Here is a 19,803-nt window from a genome sequence, read left to right on the forward strand (position 1 = left end):
TGTTATTTATTAACTATTTTGTGTCACATATCTCTCTGGTTTAACAGAATAAAAATTCAAAATGTGAAAATTGCGAAATTTTCAAAATTTTCGCCAAATTTCCGTGTTTATCACAAATAAATGCAGAATTTATTGACCTAAATTTACCACTAACATGAAGCCCAATATGTCACGAAAAAACAATCTCAGAACCGCTAGGATCCGTTGAAGCGTTCCTGAGTTATTACCTCATAAAGGGACACTGGTCAGAATTGCAAAAAACGGCAAGGTCTTTAAGGTCAAAATAGGCTGGGTCTTGAAGGGGTTAACATCAACAGTTAAGGGTACTTATGCCTCAGCAATGCTTTTTAACGGCACTGAGAAATAAGTGGATAGCGCCCCCAAGCGTCGGAAAATCTCCGAGGTCTCCAGAACATGATTCGGGTATTTACTGAACCCAGTGTTGCGATCACCGTTATTCACGCAAAAAAAAAGTCAGATTTCATATTTATTTATCTCTCTGATATGATCTAGCACGAGCTTTCCCAGTACCTGCGATGTCCCCCAATCCCTCCGGCAGTGTCCCCTGGCCCTTGGCACCTTCTTCTGGGAAAAAAATGGGCACATTCACAGTGCGCCTGCTGATATCTGCCGACCGGCAGCCGGCAACAATAGGAGATTTCTCCTATTTGTTCATTTTGATCACTGCGATCAAAATAAAAAAAAATAGTAAATCAAACCCCTCTTTATCACCCTCTTAGTAAAAATAATAAAATTTAAAAAATGTATTTATTTCCATTAGGGGTTAGGGTTGGGGCTAAATTTGAGGTTAGAGTTAGGGTTAGGGTTGGGGCTAGGGTTAGGATTAGGGTTACAGCTAAGGTTAGAGTTGTGCTAGGGTTAGGATTGGGGCTAGGGTTAAAGCTAGGGTAAGGGTAGGGTTAGGGTTCGAGCTAGTGTTAGGGTTGGGGCTAGGGTTAGTGTTGGGGTTAGAGCTAGGGTTAGGGTTGAGCTAGGGTTATGGATGGGCTAGGGTTAGGCTAGGGTTAGGGTTGGGGCTAAGGTTGTGTTGAGGTTAGGGTTGTGTTGTTGGGTTATGGTTATGATTAGGGTTAGGGGTGTGTTGGGGTTAGGGTTAGGTTGGGATTAGGGCTCACTCTTCTAAGCCCTGCCGTGTGCCCATACAGTGGTTTTCTCCCATATACAAGGTATGAGCGCACTCAGGAGAAATTGCACAACAAATTTTGTATTCCATTTTCTCCTGATACCCTTGTGAAAATAAAAAAATTTGGTTCCAAAGTAAAAAATTTTGTGAAAAAAGTAAAATGTTCATTTTTTCCTTCCACATTGGTTTAGTTCTCGTGAAGCACCTGAAGGGTTAGTAAACTTTTTGAATGGGGTTTTGCATACCTTGAGGGTTTAGAATAGTGTCACTTTTGGGTATTTTCTGTTATATTGTCCAACCAAACTCACTTCAAATGTGAGGTGGTCCCTAAAAAAATGGTTTTGTAAATTTTGTTGGAAAAATGAAAAATCACTGGTCAACTTTTAATCCTTATAACATCCTAATAAAAAAAATTATGTTTCGAAAATTGTGCTGATGTAAAGTAGACATGTGGGAAATGTTATTTATTAACTATTTTGTGCAATTTGACTCAAAAAATTTTTGGCACAAAATTAAAAGTTTGAAAATTGCAAAATTTTCACCAAATTTCAGTTTTCTTCATAAATAAATGCAAGTCATATCAAATAAATTTTACCACTAACATGAAGTACAATATGTCAGGAAAAAAACAGTCTCAAAATCAGTGCGATCAGTTGAAGCGTTCCAGAGCTATAACCTCATAAATTGACAGTGGTCAGAATTGTAAAAATTGGCTCAGTCATTAAATACCAAATTGGCTTTGTCATTAAGGGGTTAAATTTTATGCGTTTTACTTCCTATCAAAGCAAAAATATTACCTTTGTTGTGTAGGTCAGAATGATTAAGGTAATACCAGTATATACAGTGGGGGAAAAAAGTATTTAGTCAGCCACTAATTGTGCAAGTTCTCCCAATTAAAAAGATGAGAGAGGCCTGTAATTGACGTCATAGGTAAACCACAACTATGAGAGTCAAAATGAGAAAACAAATTCAGAAAAATCACCTTGTCTGATTTGGCAAGATTTATTTTGCAAATTATGGTGGAAAATAAGTATTTGGTCATTAACAAAAGTTCATCTCAATATTTTATTTTATATCCTTTGTTGGCAATGACAGAGGTCAAACGTTTTCTGTAAGTCTTGATAAGGTAGACACACACTCTTGGTGGTATGTTGGACCATTCCTCCATGCAGATCTTCTCTAGAGCAGTGATGTTTTGGGCCTGTCATTGGGCAGCACGGAATTTCAACTCCCTCCAAAGGTTTTCTATGGGTTTGAGATCTGGAGACTGGCTAGGCCACTCCAGGACCTTCATATGCTTCTTACGAACCAACTCCTTCGTTGCCCTGACAGTGTGCTTGGGATCATTATCAGGCTGAAAGACCCATCCATGTTTCATCTTCAATGCTCTTGCTGATGGAAGAAGGTTTACACTCAAAATCTCACGATACATGGCTCCATTCACTCTTTCGTGTACACGGATCAGTTGTCCTGGTCCCTTTGCTGAGAAACAGCCCCAGAGCATGATGTTGCCACCCCCATGCTTCACAGTAGGTATAGTGTTCTTTGAATGCAACTCAGCATTCTGTCTCCTCCAAACACGACAAGTTTTGTTTCTACCAAACAGTTCTACTTTGGTTTCATCAGACCATATGACATTCTCCCAATATAATCCAAATGCTCTCTAGCAAACTTCAGACGGGCCCGGACATGTACTAGCTTCTGCAGGATCTGAGTCGCTGGTGGCGTAGTGTGTTACTGATGGTAGCCTTTGTTACTGTGGTCACAGCTCTATGCAGGTCATTCACTAGGTCCCCCCATGTGGTTCTGGGATTTTTGCTCACCATTCTTGTGATCATTTTGACCCCACGGGGTGAGATCTTGCGTGGAGCCCCAGATCGAGGGAGATTAGTGGTCTTGTATTTCTTCCATTTTCTTATTATTGCTCCCACAGTTGATTTCATCACACCAAGCTGCTCGCCTATTGCAGATTCAGTCTTCCCAGCCTGGTGCAGGGCTACAATTTTGTTTCTGGTGTCCTTCGACAGCTCTTTGGGCTTCACCATAGTGGAGCTTGGAGTGTGACTGTTTGAGCTTGTGGACAGGTGTCTTTTATACTGATAACAAGTTCAAACAGGTGCCATTACTACAGGTAATGAGTGGAGGAAAGAGGAGTCAGAGGAGAGAGACAGGGACAGAGGAGTAAAGAAGAAGTTACAGGTCTGTGAGAGCCAGAAATCTTGCATGTTTTTGGTGACCAAATACTTATTTTCCACCATAATTTGCAAAATAAATCTTGCCAAATCAGACAAGGAGATTTTCTGGATTTGTTTTCTAATTTTGACTCTCATAGTTGTGGTCTTCCTATGATGTCAATTACAGGCCTCTCTCATCTTTTTAAGTGGGAGAACTTGCACAATTGGTGGATGACTAAATAATTTTTTTCCCCACTGTGTATATATTTTATTACTATTGAACAGTAAAAAAAAGTATTTGTTTGTGCATGACCATGTTCTGAGAGGTATAGGGTTAAAAAAAATTGACCTTAGATTTGTGTGAGGGCTTATTGTTTTGTATGACAAGATATCATTTTAGTAAATAAATTTGATCCCTTTTGATTAGCTTTTTTCCGATGTGGAAGAAACAAAATAAACTCTCTTGATTTTTTTTTTAAATAGTTCACTATTTTGTCATTTAGTATAATAGGCATAACTTCATTCTGCAGGTCTTTACGATTGTGATCATACCAAATTCATGCAGTTTTGTAATGTTTTACAACTTTTGCACACAAAGGAAATCACTTTACTAAAAAAATAAATTTAGGGGGGCCACCATATTCTGAGACTTATATAACTTTTTATTTTTCCATAGACAGCATTCTGTGAGGGCAAGTTTTTAGTTTTCGCTGCTGTCACTTTTTGTATATACTACTTTTTAATAAATTTAAAAGAAAATTGTAGATGGGATGAACAAGAAATGAAACTTTAAAATTTAAATTTATTTTTTTTTTAATCTTTTTTGCTGTTCACTGTTTGGGTTAAATAAAAAAATCGTTTAAGGGTCTCAGCTAATTTTGTAGCTAATCTAGAAAATGTAAGGGCTCCCTTCATATCTTGTTAAAGGGAGGCTATCCTCAGAACATGACCTACTATATGTTTGTATAAAACTTTTTTGGCAATTTTTTTTTTCATATTACAATATTTATTTAAATAAAAAGAAATTTTCTCACTGGCCATTGGGGATTTTTAGACTCACACTTTCTGACCGTTCGGGAAACGTTTACAGGAGACTCCTCATTATCCCAGGCAGGATTACAATGAGAGGATCCATCAGTTAGCATGGTCATTATCACAACTAAACCCTGATCCATAGAATAATAGAATGATAGAGTTAGAAGGGACCTCCCTGGGTTATCTGGTCCAACCCCCTGCTCAAAGCAGGATTCACTAAATCTTCCCAGACATATGTTTGTCCAGCATTAAAACCTATAAGAATACAGTCCAAATCCTCAGAATGCTCAAAATGTATTTCTAGGGACCATATACCATAATGGAAGCAAAACGCCAAAATTTACAAATATACCAAATTTTATTTGAATAATATAGTAGACAGTAACAATATATTAATAATAAATGCGTGAGAAAAACCAATAACAGACACAAAAACAGAAAACAAAAAATTGTGCCAAGCAGCAAAAACACAGGGAACAGCCACACCGCAGTAGATATATATAGGAAGGCCCCTATCTGGGATGCCATATGTTTAAGCAGCCATGGTTAATTAGGTCATAATGGACCTAAAAGGAAGCGTTCAGACCTAATATAAAGAGACTAAGGTGATATGGTCTATCATGTACACCAGGGTGACTGGCTAGTTAAGACCGCTAGCACAACAGGTAAAAAAAGCAGTAGTATGTTACCATGCTGTACCTGTAGCCATGGCTAGTCTGTTGAGGGTGGGTGAGTCCTGCTGCCGTGCTGCCAGGTGCCTCGACGCGCGTTTTGCCCGATGAGCTTCGTCAGGAGGCGTGGCTAGTGCGGCAGGAGAAGTTCCCTATATGCTGCGTGCAATCAGACTTTAATGGAGGGCCGGTGTGTGGCATATGGCGGGTATTATGGGACGGATAATGTCATAGAAGCGACCGTATATCCGCAGTAATTGACCCATAGGGGTCGCAGGAATAAAGTAGCTAACAGGATGTAGAAAAGGACCTTCCAAATGTTGCACCAATGGTATTACTCCCAGATAGTCACATGATGTGGTCATGTGACCAGTGAGAGTATCCATTGTGCACAAAAGGACCTTACAGATTCCGGACCAATGAAAATGCTCAATTGTAGTCACATGTGGCCCATTTGTAAAAGGAGTAGTAGCAGTACAATGCACCAATCGGCGCACAGCTCTGTGATATCGTGCTCCCGCAAAATCGGCACCGCATGCAACCAAAGGGAGGAGCCTGTGTCATCCCCATGGTAACTACAGTAGCCAGATATCGTGACGAATACAGGACTACGATAGCGCACATGAGCAGTGCGTCTGGGTGAAGACAGAGTAAGCGATTGTAAAAGCAAATAACAGAAAAAGTAGAAAAAATATATGTTGCATAACACGGACTAAGTAAAATCTAACGAACCTAGATAAAACATTGGATATTAATGTAAGAGAAATTATGCATGTAAATAATACATTTAAGATATATTATTAACAAAGTACTGGTCTAAATAATTAATTAAATATGGTCCAAACGGTATTGGATTCAAGTAGATCGCTGATGTTGTTATTATTCAGTCGCGATTCTTTTTTGTATATAATGTCCGTATGAGTAGCTCCAAAATCATTCGATGGCTTCAGACGTCCTGCAAATCTCCATAATATTTGGCAGCAGCACCATAAATATGTCCAGATTGAAAATGGAATACTTGAATGAGGGGGTAGATATGGAAAGGGCGTATATGAGCAGTAATCTGAAAAACTAATGCAAATAACAGACAGTTAAAAACCACATAGATTATGTACATAACAAATTAAAATAAAAGAGAACTAATTAAAAATAGCGCCATAAAGATGTTATCAAGAAAATATATTTACAAAAAAGACTTGAAGCTAACAAACTCATTAAGACCAAAGGGAGTAACAGTGTTTAGAGTAACCATCCATTTAGTTTCTAATTGTAAGAGCTTGCGTTTGGCATCGCCCCCTCTACTGCCCATGTAAATTCTATCGATGCCACAAACTTTAAGACCTCTCGGGTTACAATTATGATGTTCACGGAAATGTCTAGGGATATTTTTTAGATTCGCATATTCGTTATCTGCCTTTTTAGCATTTATAATATCCCGTATGTGCTCTTGTATACGGACCTTCAAAGTTTTGGTAGTCATCGGGCGAAACGCGCGTCGAGGCGCCTGGCAGCACGGCAGCAGGACTCACCCACCCTCAACAGACCAGCCATGGCTACAGGTACAGCATGGTAACATACTACTGCTTTTTTTACCTGTTGTGCTAGCGGTCTTAACTAGCCAGTCACCCTGGTGTACATGATAGACTATATCACCTTAGTCTCTTTATATTAGGTCTGAACGCTTCCTTTTAGGTCCATTATGACCTAATTAACCATGGCTGCTTAAACATATGGCATCTCAGATAGGGGCCTTCCTATATATATCTACTGCGGTGTGGCTGTTCCCTGCGTTTTTGCTGCTTGGCACAATTTTTTGTTTTCTGTTTTTGTGTCTGTTATTGGTTTTTCTCACGCATTTATTATTAATATATTGTTACTGTCTACTATATTACTCAAATAAAATTTGGTATATTTGTAAATTTTGGCGTTTTGCTTCCATTATGGTATATGGTCCCTGTTGTGAGTTCCGTTCTGGAGCTCCCTCCTGTGGTTGCTAATGGTATTTTTGTGGGTTCTGCCCTTGGGCTCCCTCTGGTGGTTTCGAGTGGAACTGCTGCTCTGTTAGGTGGCTGTAGCAGCTGCCTTCACTAATCGACTAGCCTGGGTTTGCTATTTAAACCTGCTCTGGGCTTTATTTCATGCCTGCTGTCAATGTTCTTGGTTGGACTTGATTCTTTCCTTGGATTTCTCATATGGCCAGTCCTTGTCTGCAAAAGATAAGTTTTTGCTTGTATTTGTTTGTCCATTTGTTTGGACTCTATTGCTCTGCATTTTTGTCTCTTTTTGTCCAGCTTGTCACTATGTCTAGCTGGAAGCTCTGGGAAAGCAGATTTGCCCCTCCACACCGTGAGTCGGTGTGGAGTTCATTTTTGTAAACTCTGCGTGGATTTTGTAGTTTTTAATACTGACCGCACAGTATCCTTTGCTCTCTGTCTATCTAGTTTAGTTTTGGCCTCCCTTTGCTGAATTCTGATTTCATTTCTATGTACGTCATTTCCCTCTCCTTTCACAGTCAATATTTGTGGGGGCTGTCTTTCCTTTTGGGGGTTTCTCTGAGGCAAGATAGCTTTTTGTTTCCTTCTTTAGGGGTAGTTATGTGTGAGGCTGTGACGAGGTGTCTAGGGAGTGTCAGGAACATCCCACGGCTATTTCTAGTTGTGTTGTTAGGATTAGGGACTGCGGTCAGTAGAGATACCACCTTCTCAGAGCTCGTTCCATGTTGCGTTTTAGCCACCAGGTCATATCAGTGTGGCCTCTTAACCACCAGGTCATAACAGGTCCCTAGAAATACATTTTGAGCATTCTGAGGATTTGGACTGTATTCTTATAGGTTTTAATGCTTTTTGTCGCTCTGGAAGCATACATTTATTTGGGAAGAAAGTTTATAGGTTGTGATATGTTTATCCAGCCTCTGTTTGAAAATTTCCATGGAAGGGGAACTCACCACCTCTCGTGGCAGCCGGTTCCACTCATTGATCACCCTTCCCTTCACAATTTCATTAGATACTTCAATACAAAATATGGGGTTGAGATTTGAATATTATGACTATGTACATGTGTTGCTTCCTGAAACCAAAGGTTGTTAGCATCAATGGCTATTGTGAAAATTCTAAGATTTTTTATATGGATTGAGTTATGTAAAAAATAAATTGCCAATCTTTTTTAAAATACATGTAACACAAAAACCTTATTAATACAATAGGTTATTTTCTGATAACTTACCTTTAAAAGCTTAGCATGGTGTAAACCCCATGAACAATTCTTTACACCAAACCGAGCTCAAAATGTTGACCTCTTAGCCTCCCTAAGGACAGTATACATCGCTATCCTTTTTATTAGTATTGTTCTATGGATTAGTACAAAGAAATATATTAAAAAGTGTATTCTGAGCCGTATATACTGGTATATTGTAGGAAACTACCAGACTTGTGCAGCTTCTGTATTTAGCTCATAAGGCATTGCCTGGATTGGATATATTCATATCTCTGAATACTACTTATGACCTGATGTGGAGGGTTTGTTGACTCATATACTTTATTTTCCAATTTTGACTCTTCTGCAGAAATTGGAAGAGAAGTTGCGAAGTCAGTCAGATTATGAAGAAATTAAAACGGAGCTAAGGTGAGATTCATACCTCGCTCTGCAATTGTATTCTCTATCACGCTGATTAATAATGTGCTATGGGGAACACTCCACGCTCTCAGGTTTATAATGTAATAAATAAGATGGCGGTGTCACTAGTGGTTGTTTATACCTATTACAGTGCTGTATATATTTACCCTTCTGTCAAACACAAAATACATATCCATCTTTTATTGTATAAAACCTATACATCTACTAGAAGTGTTAATTGCACAGCCATACGAAGCTATCATCTTTATTTACACCTTAGAGGTAGGTAGAGTTTACAGAGCGAGTATTTCATATTTTTGCATTTATTGCCCCAGAGAAATTGTATTTTTATCATATTATCTTTTTTTTCTACTAATACAGATATTTCATAGCAAAATTTGATTTTTTATTATTTTTTTAATAAAAAATACCATTTAGACTGTGGAGTGACCCCATAAAAAAAGATCCGTGGCCCCTTTAATACGATGGTGATGCCGGGATCTCATCAGTTACAGGATTTCTCCCAACCCTTAGATCAGTCTGATCTTGAACCACAATGCATTGCTGTCCAAGATCAGATCAATTTGCATGAACGTGTGCATGAGCCGTTAGATTATATTGAGATAACATTTTATTTTCAGGTGGGTTTGGAGCAGGACGACCCCAAAAACTGCCTGAAAATGTGCCCAGAAAATGCAGAAAAGAATGAATATATTGATTTCTATGTAAAAATGACTTGTTCATATGTTCCAGCTTTTGAGCTGTTAAAAGAAGTGAGATGAACATTCTTCAGGTGTTTTCTGCTTGCGAGACGCGCCGTACTCCAAGAAGCCAGTATGATGTTTTGTAAGCATTTTTGTTTGAAAAACCGCAAGAGGTTTTTTCATTGTTAAATGGAGTTTTAAAAAAATCTGGAAAATGCCAGCACAAAAAAAGCTGAAAAAAAACTCTCACAAAATCCATTGGCAGTCCAAAAATGCAAAAAAAGCCCTCTGCATATGAGCAAAAACACTAATAGATACTTTAGGGTTAAAAAACAGAGAAGTGCCTTATTCTTACATGTCTAGATGGCTTCTCATGAAGAGTCCGATGCTGCTAATAGAGGATGAGATGGCCTCTTTATCCACCTCAAAGTCTCCTGCAATCACTCCCAGCTTTTGTCTAAGGGTTCGCTTACATCTGTGTATATAAAGTAGCTGAGATTCTCAGGCAGAAAAGTTGGAGAGTGTCATGTGTTTTTTTTCTCACCTATCATCCGTATGCCATATTCGAGTGCAATGCGAGTTTGCTTTTTTGTTCTCACCTAGCATCCTTATGACATACAAATGCAATCCATATGTAATACATTTTTAACCCCTCTCTGACCTTAGACGTACTATCCCGTCGAGGTGACCTGGGCCTATCTGACCCTCGACGGGATAGTACGTCATAGCGATCGGCCGCACTCACGGGGGGAGCTCTGACTATCGCAGCTGACATCTGGCACTATGTGCCAGGAGCGGTCACGGACTTTTTGCAATAAAAAGCGTCTTTTAGTGTGTGACGGCTGCCAGTCATAAAAAGCCGCTAAAAAACCCGCTATAAAAGAAAAATCAAACCCCCCCTTCATCACCACCTTAGTTAGAGAAAAATAAAAAAATTTAAAAAATGTATTTATGTCCATTTTCCCATTAGGGTTAGGGGTTAGGGCTAGGGTTAGGGCTAGGGTTAGGGTTGGGGCTAGGGTTAGAGCTAGGGTTAGAACTACGTTAGGGTTGGGGTTAGGGCTACAATTAGGGTTGGGGCTAAAGTTAGGGATAGGGATGGGGCTAAAGTTAGGGTTAGGGTTAGGGTTGGGGCTAAAGTTAGGGTTAGGGTTGGGGCTAAAGTTAGGGTTGGGGCTAAAGTTAGGGTTTGGATTACATTTACGGTTGTGATTAGGGTTAGGGGTGTGTCAGGGTTAGGGGTGTGATAAGGGTTATGGTTGGGATTAGGGGTGTGTTGTAGTTAGGGGTGTGGTTAGGGTTGGGATTAAAGTTAGAGGTGTGGTTAGAGTTGGGATTAGAGGTGTGTTGGGGTTAGAGGTGTGGTTGCGATTTTTGTTAGGGGCATGTTAGGGTTAGGGATGTGGTTAGGGTTATGGTGAGGGTTGGGATTAGGGTTAGGGGTGTGTTTGGGTTAGGGTTTCAGTTAGAATTGGGGACTTCCACTGTTTAGGCACATCAAGGGCTCTCCAAACGCGACATTGCGTCCGATCTCAATTCGAGCCAATACTGCGTTGAAAAAGTAAAACAGTGCTCCTTCCCTTCTGAGCTCTCTCGTGCACCCAAACAGTGGTTTACCCCCACATATGGGGTATCAGCGTACTCAGGACAAATTAGACAACAACTTTTGGCGTCCAATTTCTCTTGTTACTCTTGGGAAAATAAAAATTTGGGGGGCTAATAAACCATTTTTTTTTAATAAATTTATTTTTTATTTTCACAGCTCTGCGTTAAACTGTAGTGAAACACTTGGGGGCTCAAAGTTCTCACAACACATCTAGATAAGTTCCTTGGGGGGGTCTAGTTTCCAATATGGGGTCACTTGTGGGGGGGTTTTTACTGTTTAGGTACATCAGGGGCTCTGCAAATGCAATGTGATGCCTACAGACCAATCCATCTAAGTCTGCATTCGAAATGGCGCTTCTTCCCTTTCGAGCTCTGCCATGCGCCCAAATGGTGATTCCCCCCCCACATATGGGGTATCGGCGTACTCAGGACAAATTGGACAACAACTTTTGGGGTCCAATTTCTCCTGTTACCCTTGGAAAAATCCAAAACTGAGGGCTAAAAAATAATTTTTGTGGAAAAAAAATTATTTTTTATTTTCACGGCGTTATAAACTGTAGTGAAACACTTGGGGGTTCAAAGCTCTCACAACACATATAGATAAGTTCCTTAGGGGGTCTACTTTCCAAAATGGTGTCACTTGTGGGGGGTTTCAATGTTTAGGCACATCAGGGGCTCTCCAAACACAACATGGTGTCCCATCTCAATTCCAGTCAATTTTGCATTGAAAAGTCAAACGGCGCTCCTTCCCTTCTGAGCTCTGCCATGCGCCCAAACAGTGATTCCCCCACATATGGGGTATCAGCGTATTCAAGTCAAATTTCACAACAACTTTTTGGGTCCAATTTCTTCTCGTACCCTTAAGAAAATAAAAAAATGGGGGCGAAAAGATCATTTTTGTGAAAAAATATGATTTTTTATTTTTACGGCTCTACATTATAAACTTCTGTGAACCAGCTGGTGGGTTAAAGTGCTCACCACACATCTAGATAAGTTCCTTAGGGGGTCTACTTTCCAAAATGGTGTCAATTGTGGGGGGTTTCAATGTTTAGGCACATCAGGCGCTCTCCAAACGCAACATGGCGTCCCATCTCAATTCTAGTCAATTTTGCATTGAAATGTCAAACGGTGCTCCTTCCCTTCCAAGCTCTGCCATGCGATCAAACAGTGGTTTACCCTCACATATGGGGTATCAGCGTACTCAGGACAAATTGTACAACCACTTTTGGGGTCCATTTTCTCCTGTTACCCTTGGTAAAATAAAACAAATTGGAGCTGAAGTAAATTTTTTGTGAAAAAAAGTTAAATGTTCGGTTTTTTTTTTAAACATTCCAAACATTCCTGTAAAACACCTGAAGGGTTAATGAACTTCTTGAATGTGGTTTTGAGCACCTTGAGGGGTGCAGTTTTTAGAATGGTGTCACACTTGGTTATTTTCTATCGTGTAGACCCCTCAAAGTGACTTCAAATGTTATGTGGTCCCTAAAAAAAAGGGTGTTGTAAAAATGAGAAATTGCTGGTCAACTTTTAACCCTTATAACTCCCTAACAAAAAAAATTTTGGTTACAAAATTGTGCTGATGTAAAGTAGACATGTGGGAAATGTTACTTATTAAGTATTTTGTGTGACATATCACTGTGATTTAAGGGCATAAAAATTCAAAGTTAGAAAATTGCGAAAGTTTCAACATTTTTGCCAAATTTCTGTTTTTTTTTCACAAATAAACGCAGGTAATATCAAAAAAATTTTACCACTGTCACGAGAAAACAATGTCAGAATCATCAAGATCCGTTGAAGCGTTCCAGAGTTATAACCTCATAAAGGACAGTGGTCAGAATTGTAAAAATTGGCCCAGTCATTATTGTGCAAACCTCCCTTGGGGGTAAAGGGGTTAAGATCAGCTTTTAACCCCTTAACGATGATATGCCGCTGATATACCTTTTAACGGCTGCAGTCAAAGGTACTTATTCCTCAGTGCCGCTTTTTAATGTTGGAAATTCTCTGGGGTCTCGGGTACAGAGGGTAGCCGAGACCCCAGAGAACATGATTAGGATTGGTTTTTACCTTTCCCAGTGTTGTGATCGCCAGAGGAGAGAGAATATGGGGTCCCTCGAACCCCTCCCTCCGGTCCCTCCCGCTCCATCCCACAGCCCAGCACGTCATCTTCCCAGAATAAAATGTCGGGCGCATGAGCAGTGCGTCCGCCAAGATCTGCCGGCCGGCACCTAGCAACAACGCGAGATTTTTTCTATTGGTTCATTTTTTCCTTCTACATTACTATAGTTCTCGTGAAGCACCTGAAGGGTTAATAAACTTCTTGACTGTGGTTTTGAGCACCTTGATTGGTGCAGTTTTTAGAATGGTGTCACTTTTGGTCATATTTACCCCCCAAACTAACTTCAACTGTGAGATGGTCCCTAAAAAAATTATTTTGTAAATTTTGTTGGAAAAATGAGAAATCGCTGGTCAACTTTTAACCCTAATAACATCCTAACAAAAGAATAATTATGCTAACAAAATTGTGCTGTTGTAAAGTTGACATGTGGGAAATGTTATGTAATAACTATTTTGTGTGACACGACTCTCTGATTTAATGGCACAAAAACTAAAAGTTTGAAAATTGAAAAATTGACAAATTTTCAAAAGATTTGCCAAATTTCATTGTTTTCATACATAAACGCAAGTCATGTCAAATAAATTTTACCACTAACATGAAGTGCAATATGTCACGAAAAAACACTCTCAGAATCAGTGGAATCCGTTGAAGCGTTCCAGAGCTATAAGCTCATAAAATGACAGTGGTCAGAATTGTAAAAACTGGCTTGGTCATTAGGTACAAAATTGGCTCGGTCACTAAGAAGTTAAGTACAGCAATTGTCTATGTCATTGCAATCTAATTTACTAACTAGTAAAACAATCTTATATACAGATATAGATAGAAATATGTCAGTGATATCTGCACTGCTCAAAAAAATAAAGGGAACACTAAAACACCAAAACCGCCAAAACACGACGCATCCAGTGCACGACGGACGCGACGTATGGCCATATGTCGCGATCCGTCGGCAATACAAGTCTATGGGAAAAAAAATGCATCCTGCGGGCACATTTGCAGGATGCGTTTTGTTAATAGTTAAGTGAGTCCTTATTTGATTATAATGCCTTGTTATTTGGGGAATAAGAAGTAATTTAGTCACATCAGTTCCTTTTACTGTAAATCAGTCCCATTATGAGAAAGCTAATAGTTTTTGATTGATTGAGCTGAAGTACAGCCTCTGATCACAGACTATGAAGTGCGCAGTGTCCCTTAGGCTTTTTCGAATTCAGTACCAAAACTCTAGTTCACTCTCACTGAGGGAATATAGGGCAGCACATTTGACAGTTGGATTGAAATGTGCAGGATCATTGCTTTGCTGTACATTGTGTCTGGATTCCTGAGGGAGCTGGTGACAAGCTCACTATCCCGGGCCCTAGAGACTAGCACTTCACTATTATCTCCCAGAACAGATGTCATGTCGATGATGTATCAGATCATCGTCTTTACGTAGGCACAGTTACAGAGCCAAACAATCTCTGTAAAGTAGGGAGGAAGGACATGATGATTAGTAGCCCATGCACACTTTATGGTTGCAATAACACTTACAGTCATGGCCAAAAGTATTGACACCCCTGCAATTCTATCAGATAATACTCATTTTCTTCCTGAAAATGATTGCAAACACAAATTATTTGGTATTATTATCATTTAATTTGCCTTAAATGAAAAAACACAAAAAGAATTGTCCTAAAGCCAAATTGGATATAATTCCACACCAAACATAAAAAAAGGGGTGGACAAAAGTATTGGCACTGTTCGAAAAATCATGTGATGCTTCTCTAATTTATGTAATTAACAGCACCTGTAACTTACCCGTGGCACCTAACAGGTGTTGGCAATAACTAAATCACACTTGCAGCCAGTTGACATGGATTAAAGTTGACTCAACCTCTGTCCTGTGTCCTTGTGTGTACCACATTGAGCATGGAGAAAAGAAAGAAGACCAAAGAACTGTCTGAGGACTTGAGAAACCAAATTGTGAGGAAGCATGAGCAATGTCAAGGCTACAAGTCCATCCTAAATGTTCCTGTGTCTACCGTGCGCAGTGTCATCAAGAAGTTTAAAGCCCATGGCACTGTGGCTAACCTCCCTAGATGTGGACGGAAAAGAAAAATTGACAAGAGATTTCAACGCAAGATTGTGCGGATGTTGGATAATGAACCTCAACTAACATGCAAACAAGTTCAAGCTGCCCTGCAGTCCGAGGGTACAACAGTGTCAACCCGTCGGCATCTGAATGAAAAGGGACTGTATGGTAGGAGACCAAAGAAGACCCCACTTCTTACCCCAAGACATAAAAAAGCCAGGCTGGAGTTTGATAAAACTTACCTGAAAAAGCCTAAAAACGTTTTGGAAGAATGTTCTCTGGTCAGATGAGACAAAAGTAGAGCTTTTTGGGCAAAGGCATCAACATAGAGTTTACAGGAGAAAAAAAGAGGCATTCAAAGAAAAGAACACGATCCCTACAGTCAAACATGGTGGAGGTTCCCTGATGTTTTGGGGTTGCTTTGTTGCTTCTGGCACTGGACTGCTTAACCGTGTGCATGGCATTATGAAGTTTGAAGACTACCAACAAATTTTGCAGCATAATGTAGGGCCCAGTGTGAGAAAGCTGGGTCTCCCTCCAAGGTCATGGGTCTTCCAGCAGGACAATGACCCAAAACACACTTCAAAAAGCACTAGAAAATGGTTTGAGAGAAAGCACTGGAGACTTCTAAGGTGGCCAGCAATGAGTCCAAACCTGAATCTCATAGAACACCTGTGGAGAGATCTAAAAATGGCAGTTTCAAGAAGGCACCCTTCAAATATCAGGGACCTGGAGCAGTTTGCCAAAGAAGAATGGTCTAAAATTCCAGCAGAGCATTGTACGAAACTCATTGATGGTTACCGGAAGCGGTTGGTCGCAATTATTTTGGCTAAAGGTTGTGCAACCAAGTCTTAGGCTGAGGGTGCCAATACTTTTGTCTGGCCCATTTTTGGAGTTTTGTGTGAAATGATCAATGTTTTGCTTTTTGCTTCATTCTCTTTTGTGTTTTTTCATTTAAGACAAATTAAATGAAGATAATAATACCAAAGAATTTGTGATTGCAATCATTTTCAGGAAGAAACTGAGTATTATCTGACAGAATTGCAGGGGTGTCAATACTTTTGGCCATGACTGTAATACTTCATATTCTATATTCAGCACTTCTATGTTTTTAGCTTTATCTGTAGCGTATACTGTAAGATATTAATTGCTAACAGCTCACTAGAGAGATCATTTTGACATATTGCCCTCTACCTAGTTTTATCAGTAACAATTGAGATTACGCCAGCTCTTAAAGGGAAGTTATCATCAGAAAATGAAATATTGTTTAAATCAGGTTTTTGGATTAAATATATTTTCAAAAACAAAATGGCAATGATTATGTTTTGCTCTTTTTTTCATATACGATAATGATCTTTATAGAAACAAAAAATAGCTGACATCAACCCCAAACTTCATTATCACAATTGCTACTGCACCAAAGAAATTGGGAAGAGCAAGGCGAAGCGCCAGAATTGGCGCATCTCATGTGATGCATGACTTCTGGGGTGGCTGTGGGCTGGTATTTTTAAGCTGGGAAGGCCCAAATAACCCTGGACCTTCCCAGTCTGATGATATCAGCTCTCGGCTGTCTGCTTACCCTTTGCTGGTTAACAAAAATAGGGGGGAACTTTGATTTTTTTAATTTATTTATTTGTTAAAATGCTATCCAATAAACTCCACAGGGTGAAATTTTATAATATGTCGGGAAGGTTGTGCAATTATATGTCTGCCGCTCTGTCTATATGTTTGTCTATATGTCTGTCTATATCTATCTCTATCTATTATCTATCTCTATAGATCCCACAGAAAAAAAAGAGACTCAATTTCCTATTTTTAATGTAAAAATCCTTTATTGGTACATCAGTTCAAAGGGATATACTGTACCTATTAAAACCATTTAAAAAGAGAAAATAGGGGAATGTGTAGGATGCAAATAATAGGCCCAGGGCACAATATAAAAGCACCACATTGACTGTAAATATAAAATGGATATGTATACATTTAACCCCTTCATGACCTTGGACGTATCAATAAATCCAGGTTGCCGGGTACTTACGACCTTGGATGTATGGATATGTTAAGGAGATTTTCACGATCGCTGCCAGGTGTCGGCTGGTTCAGACAGCTGACACTTGGCACCGCTTTCTTCACTTTAACCCCCTAAATGCCGCAACTGCAGCATTTAGCAAGCAGGCAGAGGGAAGAAAGCCCCTCTGCTTTGGATCGGTGCCCCTGCCACGTCACCATGAGTGCCTGATCATTGCCATAGTGACCCAATGTCGTCATGACAACATCCAGGTCACCAGGCACTAGTAAGAGGCACTTGCAGTGCATGATCTAACTAACTTGTGTCTGCAGGGCTGACATGCTATAAGGTATAGCAATGCTCCTGAAACAACATTTTTTGGGTGAAATATATTTTTTCTTCATTTCCACAGATCAACGTTGTAAAATTCTGTAAAGCACCTTGATAGATTCCTTGAGGGTATACTTTCCAAAACGTGGACACTTGTGGGGTTTTCCACTGTTTAGGAACATAAGTGCTCCCAAACACGACATGACATCAGCAGATCATTTCATGAAAGTTTGCATTCCAAAACGTCACTCCTTTTCTGAGCTCTTTCGTGCACCCAAACAGTAGTTTAGCCCCACATATGGGGTATCTGCATACTCAAGAGAAATTGCACAATAACATTTGGGGTCTATTTTCTCCCATTACCTTCTGAAAATAAAAAAATTCGGACTAAATTTGTATGGGAAAAATGTGATTTTTTTATTTTCACGGCTCTATGTTGTAAACTTCTGTGAAGCACCTGGGAGTTCAAGGTGCCAGGCACACATCTAGATAAAGGTACCTTCACACATAACGATATTGTTAACGATATCGTTGCTTTTTGTGACGTAGCAACGATATCGTTAATAAAATCGCTATGTGTGACAGCGACCAACGATCAGGCCCCTGCTGGGAGATCGTTGGTCGCTGAAGAAAGTCCAGAACTTTATTTCGTCGCTGGATCTCCCGTGGACATCGCTGGATCGGCGTGTGTGACACCGATCCAGCGATGTCTTCACTGGTAACCAGGGTAAACATCGGGTAACTAAGCGCAGGGCCGCGCTTAGTAACCCGATGTTTACCCTGGTTACCATCCTAAAAGTAAAAAAAACAAACAGTACATACTTACCTAACGCTGTCTGTCCTCCAGCGCTGTGCTCTGCTCTCCTCCTGTACTGTCTGTGAACGTCGGTCAGCCGGAAAGCAGAGCGGTGACGTCACCGCTCTGCTTTCCGGCCGCTGTGCCCACACAGACAGTACAGGAGGAGAGCAGAGCACAGCGCTGGAGGACAGACAGCGTTAGGTAAGTATGTACTGTTTGTTTTTTTTACTTTTAGGAAGGTAACCAGGGTAAACATCGGGTTACTAAGCGCGGCCCTGCGCTTAGTTACCCGATGTTTACCCTGGTTACCGGCATCGTTGGTCGCTGGAGAGCGGTCTGTGTGACAGCTCTCCAGCGACCAAACAGCGACGCTGCAGCGATCCGGATCGTTGTCGGTATCGCTGCAGCGTCGCTTAATGTGAAGGGACCTTTAGTTCAGTGAGGGGTCTAATTTCCAAAATTGTTTAGGCACATCAGGGGCTCTCCAAACGCGACATGACGTCCACTAACTATTCCAGAAAATGTTGCTTTCAAACAGTCAAATGGCGTTCCTTCCCTTTCAAGCCCTGCTGTGCGCCCAAACATTAGTTTTCCTCCACATATTGGGTATCGGCGTACTCATGAGAAATTGCACAACAAATTGTATGATACAATTTCTCCTGTTACCTTTACTACAAATGCAAAATTGAGGGCTAAAAAACATTTTTGTTGGAAAAATTTTATTTTTTACTTTCACGTTTCAATGTTATAAACTTCTGAGAAGCTCCTGGAGGTTCAAGGTGCTCATCACACATCTATATAAGTTCCCTGAGAGGTCTAACATAGTAACATAGTAACATAGTTAGTAAGGCCGAAAAAAGACATTTGTCCATCCAGTTCAGCCTATGTTCCATCATAATAAATCCCCAGATCTACGTCCTTTTACAGAACCTAATAATTGTATGATACAATATTGTTCTGCTCCACTTTTCGGGGGTTTCTGCTGTTTAGGCACATCAGGAACTCATTATTCCAGCAAATTTTGCATTCAAAAAGTCAAATGGCGCTCCTTCCCTTCCAAGCCCTGCTGTGTGCGCAATCAGTAGTTTTCCTCCACATATTGGGTATTGACATACTTAGGAGAAATTGCACAACAAATTTGCAGTTTCTTCTGTTACCCTTGTGAAAATGCAAAATTTCAGGCTAAAAAAATATTTTTTGTGGGAAAAATTAGTTTTTTTTAATTTTCTCAGCTAAATGTTATAAATTTTTGTGAAGCATCCATCTTTAATGGACTGATCTTTTTAAAACTAGGGCTTTATCCGTGTTATCTCTTAATCTGGCATCAATGCGACCTCATAAGAGCCAGATTCTTAGTTGTCAGGCGCAGAAAATACTGTATGTAAAAAACCTCCTGGTAAGTTAGAAAATATAAGTTTTTTTAAATTAGAGATTTCTCCTAATGTTTATTCTCTTTAGGGCTCATTTAGAAAATAGTTCCTAAGCTGGTCCCGAAAAGTCAGACGAGTGTCATGCAAGTGTCATGCAAGAAAGTTTT

General features: G+C 39.9%; 1 protein-coding gene across 2 annotated transcripts in view; it reads left to right on the top strand.

Annotated features, from left to right (window-relative positions):
• The window catches only part of CUX2 (cut like homeobox 2), a 739,268-nt gene that overhangs the window by 666,589 nt on the left and 52,876 nt on the right, over positions 1–19,803 (top strand). For both annotated transcript variants that reach the window (XM_069754866.1, XM_069754872.1), the window contains one exon: positions 8,587–8,645. In XM_069754866.1, coding sequence (XP_069610967.1) covers positions 8,587–8,645 — 59 coding nt within the window. The remainder of the gene's footprint in view (positions 1–8,586; positions 8,646–19,803) is intronic.

This window comes from Ranitomeya imitator, chromosome 1 (genome assembly GCF_032444005.1).
Source record: "Ranitomeya imitator isolate aRanImi1 chromosome 1, aRanImi1.pri, whole genome shotgun sequence".
NCBI classification, from domain to species: Eukaryota; Metazoa; Chordata; class Amphibia; order Anura; family Dendrobatidae; genus Ranitomeya; species Ranitomeya imitator.